A 6,736-nucleotide genomic window follows, 5' to 3' on the forward strand; every position below is an offset into this window, starting at 1 on the left:
AGTGAGTGGTGAGTGAGTGAGAGACTGAGTCAGTGAATGAAAGTGAGTGAGTGAATGAGTCAGTGAGAGTGAGTGAGTGAGAGTGAGTCAGTGATTGAGAGTGAGTGAATTAGAGAGAGAGATTGAGTGAGTGTGAGAGAGTGAGTGAGTGAAAGAGTGATTCAGTGAGAGAGTCAGTGAATGAGAGTGAGTGAATTAGAGAGTGAGTGAGAGAGTGAGTGCGTGAGTGAGTGAGTGAGTGAGTGAATGAGATTGAGTGAGTGAGTGAGTGATTGAGAGAGTGAGTGAGTGAGTGAGTGAATGAGATTGAGTGAGTGAGAGAGAGTGAGTGAATGAGTGAGTGAGTGAGTGAATGAGATTGAGTGAGAGAGTGAGTGAGTGAGTGAGTGAGTGAGAGAGTGAGTGGTGAGTGAGTGAGAGACTGAGTCAGTGAATGAAAGTGAGTGAGCGAGTGAGTGAATGAGTCAGTGAGAGTGAGTGAGTGAGAGTGAGTCAGTGATTGAGAGTGAGTGAATTAGAGAGAGAGATTGAGTCAGTGAGTGAGAGAGTGAGTGAGTGAGTGAGAGAGTGAGTGAGAGGGTGAGTCAGTGAGTGAGTGAGAGAGTGTGAGAGAGTCGATGGCTGATTGTTTTAAGAAGTCTTTAAGACCCCCGATACCATTCTTTCTGATAGCCGGGTACCAACTAGTTTCTTCACCACACTTTCCCATGACACCCATATGTTCAGTGATCTCTTCACGAGGGCACAAGCCCAGTAGGGCTATAAGATTGTAGCTCTTTACAGGAGTAGGAAGTCTCACTTTCTCCTGCAGAGGTGGTTTCAAACTGCTGACCTTGAAGTTAGCAGCCCGATGACTAAGCACAAACTAACCCAATGACCAGAGCTGTCGGTTCAGTTCCAGCACTCAGCTACCTGATGTACAACAGAACAAACCACTGCCCCGTCCTGCGCCATCCTCCTAACTGTTGCTGTTTGGGCCCATTGTTGCAGCCACTGTCACTCCACCCGCTGGAGGGTCTTCCTCCTTTGTGCTGGCCCTCTACTTTACCAAGCCTGGTATTCGCTCCAGGGACTGCTCCCTCCGACGACATGCCCCAAGTTCTGTAAGACAGTCTCATCCTCCTCCCTTCTAGGGAGCATCCTGGGTGCACATCTTCCAAGGCAGATTTGTTTACTCTTCTGTCCAAATCCACTGCTGGCGAGCCAGTTCGGACTCATAATAAGCCTATAGGACAGAGGAGACCTGTTCCTTAGCATTTAGAAGGTTGTGAAGTGTTGATGGAAGCAGAGAGTCTCATCTTTCTCCCTCGCAGTTCAAACTGCTGACCTTGTAGTTAGCAGCCCAATGCTTAACCCACTATGTCACCTGGGCTCCTGGCAACTCATGGGATGTATTATATTCTTCACCAACACCATACTTCAAAGGCATCACTTCTTCAGTCTTTCTGATCCATTGTCCAGCTACCACATGCACACGATGTCACTGAAAATTCTGTGGCCTGGGTCAGATAGCACCACCGTCTTCACAGTGACATCACTGTCCCTTTTAACACATTCAAGAGGTCTTTTGCAGCCAGTTTGCCCAATGCAATACATTTGGCTTGACTCAGTTGTTGACTGTTGGTCAAAGTAAAATGAAACCCTTGACAAGTTCAAGATTAGTTTCAGTGGCTTTGTGGAATGGACGGCATAAGTGAAGCATGCGGTCTCTGTCTGAGGGGGGAGGAGCCACTTGAAAGAACCATAGTTGAGTCGCTTGACAGTCTCAGGAATGTGTGTAGGATCAACTGGGAGCACGGTCTGTTCTCCGGTGGACATGCTCAGCAACACAGGAGGGTTATGTAAAATGGTGATCTTCCTAAATCACAAAGTTGATCCTGTTAATCCCCCATTTATGTTCATTCAGTGGTTTCCTATGGCATTCAGGAGTACATTCTATACACACCAGGCTACTCTCTGATCAACACACTCCAAACACGTTCACAAACCCAAAGGAAGATGCGGCCCTCGAGTGATAAGCCACTCAATTACACTAAAGCCAAAGGATGCAACCACACTTACTTGTACTCTCCAGCGGAAGACTCGTCTCGGAGTCTGATACAGGCTCTTCCTGTTCATTCTGTGCTGCTTTCTTTTTATGTTTCCTTTCACTTTCCTTGTGAAAAGTCCTTAATGTTTCTCTAATAGTTTCGAAATTTAGGTCCTGATAGCTTGATACTTCCTGTACCCATTTTAAAAAGTGAGTTGTAAACTCACTGGGGGCCTGACACTCCTGAAGAAACAGGGAGCAGATGTGTTTTTGATTTGGTGGCGACATATCAGTCTGCAAGAAGTAGGATGGGGACCCTTGAGTGTGATAGCGCTTCCCCACCGGTGTCACGCGCACCTTCACTCGCCACCAAGGGCCCACCAGCGGGAAACGTCCGAACACTTCGCATTTCTCTCCAGTAGTTTCATCACAAATGACAACTTAAAAAAAAAAGAAAAGGAAGAAGAATTTTAGGATATTTTCAAGCTCCATCGCCAATGTCTTATCCTCTTCAATGACCCACCCCACCTCAGAAACCTATACAGATGTCTACTAGGGGCGTCTGTAACACTTTATTCCACCCCCATGTGTATTTCTATACTGAAGTGCTCTAGAGGGGAAACTTGTGTTTCAACTGCCTGTGTAAACCAAGAGGCACACACAATGAACAGCGAATGTCTGTTCTTCCTGCTGCTCTGTTCTTAGCCAATGCTGGCCTTCTCCCATTAGCTCCTAAACATGTCATGCTCCTCCTACCACAGGGCCTCCTCACCAGTGGTTCCATCTTAAATGTTCTCCTCACCTCCAGTGTCCTAGAGACCGCAGCTTAAAAATCGCCTCCTCGTGCAAGCCTAACAACCTCTTAGAGCACTAAGTAGTCTTGCAGTTACTTCTGGGATTATGTGAAGACTTTCTATGTAATCCACTACTCTGTAAAGTTCCATTAAGAGAGAAACCTATCACTTTATCGCATCGAGCAACTTGCTTGAAAACACAAGTGCTGTGGTGCACCCTTCGGTCTATTTCAACTCAGAGCTGAACAGATCACCAGGTCATTTTCCCATGGTCGTGCTGGTGGGGTCATAGCACCGGCCTTTTCAGTTAGCAATGCTGGTGTTTAACATTGTGCTACCGGGGCTCCTTGGACACATAGTAACGCACTGTTGTCCAGTCACTGCCGACTGAGAGCGAACCCTGTGGGTTGCTGAGACTGTAACTGTTGACCAGAGTAGAAAGCCCAGTATCTCTCCTGAAGAGCTGCTAGTGGTTTCAAACGGCCAACCATGTGGATCACAGCCCCAAACACCAATACACCACCAGGGTTCCCAGTCAATGATACTTTTGAGAGTGAATGAATGACCCTCCGCAAATAACTTGAAAACTTGCCTCTTTCAAATGTCAGCACCTCCATTACACTGGCCACATTTCAATTAAAGTTCCCATTAGCCACAAGTGGCTAGTGGCTACCGTACTCTTTAGAGCAGATAGCAATGGGCAGCACTGGTCTGGACTGTAAAATATTAGTCACAGCAAACATGTAGTCCCCAACTTACAACAGGCTCTGTTCTACTGACTACTCGGCCATCAATAGGTTCTCGATTAAGGTGAATACCTTTTCTTCTTATTTAGTTTTCTTTATGATTGCCCTTCCTGATCAGTATCTTTAGAAATCGTATTATTGATTAGAAATTATTAGAAATCATTTCAAAATCATTAGTCTGTGGAGTTAGCGTGAGTGTAATAACATCAGCAAAGGACTCACTGTCACATTGTATATAGTGCATACTACAAAACACAAAATATGGTGTTCGCAGTGCCATCCACACATCCTAAATCGGTGACTACCTGTATTTTATAGAAGAGAAAACGACACAAAGTTAAAAACCACTGAGTTAAGTTCCTCCTGGTGCTCTCTTCCAAGTAGCTACAGTCTACTGACTCAGGCAGGATAGGTTTAAAGCCAAGGTCCTGATTCTGAGTGTAAATACAGAAAATCCACCTGCTCCCCGACCTTACACAAGTTTTAACAGCCTCCCCACGACCACTTCCTCAGGAAAATTACCTCAGAGGATTTCTGAACATTAAATACGATAAGGGTGAAGCCCAAGCTTCACACATAGCACATGCTCAAATATAGTCACAGCTATTGTTATTATTCTTATTATTAATCATACCATTTTATCCTAAGTAGCCCTGGTGATGTAGTGGTTAGACGCTGGCTAACTGCAAGGTCAGCAGTTTGAAACCATCAGCAGCTCCGCGGAAGAAAGATGGGGCTTTGAAAGCGTTGGTCTATGAGGCCCATAAAGGCAAAATTCTACTCTGTCCTATCGGGCCGGCATCGACTCGACGTCAGTGAGTTTCGTTTGGGGTGAGGACGAAGCAGGGTCAAGGGCTTAGCAATGGACCAGCGGGCGCCTGGCTGGGGCAAGCCTGGAAAGGGAATCACCAAGCCCATCCCCGGAGCCCAGGCCTGGGCTCGAGCGTGCAAGCTCACCGCGAAGGGGCCCCGGGAGGCAGCCAGCCTTTATGCCCCCACTGCAGAGCTCCTCGGCGTCCACAAACACCGGGTCTTCATCCTCCTCCGCACCCCCGTGGAGACAGTCATTGTCGTCCTCCACTGGGTCCTTCAGCGGGTACAGAAGTCCCCGCAGCTCCCGCAAGCACTGACTCGGCAGGGCCATGTTCTCTCCCCAGGCTCAATACAAAACTCGGGGAAACCCGGGGCGTACACAGACGGGATCAGCCAATCAGCTTCGGGGCTGGAATTTGTCAGCTTCCGGGATCGCGTCCTGCGTGCGCCGAGGGGCGGGGCCCCACTGACGCCACGCCCCCACCTCCCAGGGAGGGGCGGAGGGAGCAAGGAGGTCCCGGGCAGGAACCGGAGCGAGCTGGAGGTCCTAGCGTCGGAAAGTGAGGGCCCCGGAGGGACCCCGGGTGCAGCCCGCCGGGTGGGTGGGTGAGGGGGGGCGCTGGCCCACGACGTCTCCTGCGGAGACAGAAACGCAGAGGGACATATCTCCGAGCTCCGAAAAACCAGCATGCCGTAATAGAGAGCTTCCTGCCGCGTGGTCGGTCACCACCACTGCCAACAGTGACTTGGGGTTCGAGAAACCTGTCTTTGGGGTGGTTTCCTGAACTCCGCAAGGACCGCGGAAACCAAGGCCGTTGGGCTTACAACGACCCTGTAGGCCAGTCAGCAGTGCCCCATCCGTTTCTGAGGCATACCTCTCTTCCCCACAAGTGTGGGTCCCAACTGCACACCTTTTGGTTAGCAGCTGAGCGCTTATGAGTGCGCCACTAGGGGTCCTAAAAGAGCCTCGGTGGCCTTGGACCCCCTACCTGGAGGTGGATGGAGTAGTTGGTTCTAACCCACCAGCTGCTCTAAAGGAGGTTGATGAGGCTGTCTGCTACCCTAAAGATTGGCAGCCAAGGAAACCCACTGGCGGCAGTGGATTTGTTTGTTTGATTTTTGTTTAAACCACTTCTTGGAGTCTTGCTGGCACAGTGTGCTGGGTTACTGATGGAAATGTCAGGGGCTGGAATCCATCAGTAGCTCAGGGGGAGCTCATTTGATAAACGTTTACAGCCTTGGAAACCCCAGGGAGCAGTTCTCCTTCCTAGAGTCCATCGGAGTCCACACCTCAGCAGTAGGTGTTTAGTAGGTAAGTCACTTGTTCAAGTATAGAGTTCTAGAATCCATGTAGATAGGATGTAGGACAGGACCCAGGATTCTGTCTTTGGAATGGCTGCCTGTGTGAGTCTGGGTAGACTAGAGAAACAAATTGTATGTATATAAGAAAGACATATGTAGACATATGTATATAAGAAAGCTTTGTAGGGAGTGGAGAGATCTGCGGGGCTGGCCCCAATCCCAACTGCGTGGACATCTGCCCCTCCCCCCAGAAGAATTTATTTCAGAGGACAGCACTGAATCTGTAGCTCTGAGAGAGGGACTTGTCTGATCAGAGCACATGGGAGTAAATGAAGGGGGAGGAAAAGAGTGGAGCACTTCCTGACCCACCAAGCCAAGAGGACGATATCGCCGCTAAGAGCAGCCAATCCACAGAGAAGACCATATGGCCGACCCCACTATGAGACACAACATCCCTCGCTGACCCATAGCCCTAAAGGGGACAACACAGGAGACACAGTGTGGGAATTCCACCCGATCTGTTCCAACCACACCGAGGCAAAACACTAAGGGTGTGGAACAGAACAGCAAGGGGAACAGAGCAACAAACTCCCCAGGGAATACCAAAAATAGACTTTGGTGGCAGGGCTTGACACCCCAACAAACTTGACTAGAAAACACTCCTAAAGACCAACAAACAGTCCTTGAATGAACTACAAGCTTTTCTTTCTTGTTGTGTTTTGTTTTGTTTTTTGTCATTGGCTTGTTGTATTGTTGTTTTGTTTTATTTTGTTGCTTGGTTGTTGCTCTGTCTCGTTTTTTTGTGCATGTTATCATGTCTGCAGTTCTGTCTAAATAAGATAGGCTGGATGAACAATCTGGAGGAGAAAACAACGGGACCGACAGTTCCCGGGGGACATAGGAGAGGGGGAGGTCAGGGGAAAGGTAGTGGTGGTAACAAACCCAGGGACAAGGGAAGAACAAGTGATCCAAATCAGTGGTGAGGAGGGTGTAGGAGGCCTGGTAGGGCATGATCAAGGGTAATGTAACCGAGAGGAATTAATGAAACTCTA

General features: G+C 48.7%; 1 protein-coding gene across 1 annotated transcript in view; it reads right to left on the reverse strand.

Moving 5' to 3' along the window:
- Positions 1–4,713, reverse strand: part of HELB (DNA helicase B) — a 37,082-nt gene extending 32,369 nt beyond the window's left edge. The window contains exons 1-2 of the mRNA XM_045288911.1: positions 4,527–4,713; positions 2,062–2,469 (exon numbers count right to left, since the gene is read on the reverse strand). Of these exons, the coding sequence (XP_045144846.1) occupies positions 2,062–2,469; positions 4,527–4,713 (595 nt within the window). The remainder of the gene's footprint in view (positions 1–2,061; positions 2,470–4,526) is intronic.
- Between the last annotated feature and the right edge of the window lie 2,023 nt (positions 4,714–6,736).

Source organism: Echinops telfairi, unplaced genomic scaffold (genome assembly GCF_000313985.2).
Source record: "Echinops telfairi isolate 266 unplaced genomic scaffold, ASM31398v2 ScPeMD7_2;HRSCAF=8, whole genome shotgun sequence".
In the NCBI taxonomy this organism is placed as follows: Eukaryota; Metazoa; Chordata; class Mammalia; order Afrosoricida; family Tenrecidae; genus Echinops; species Echinops telfairi.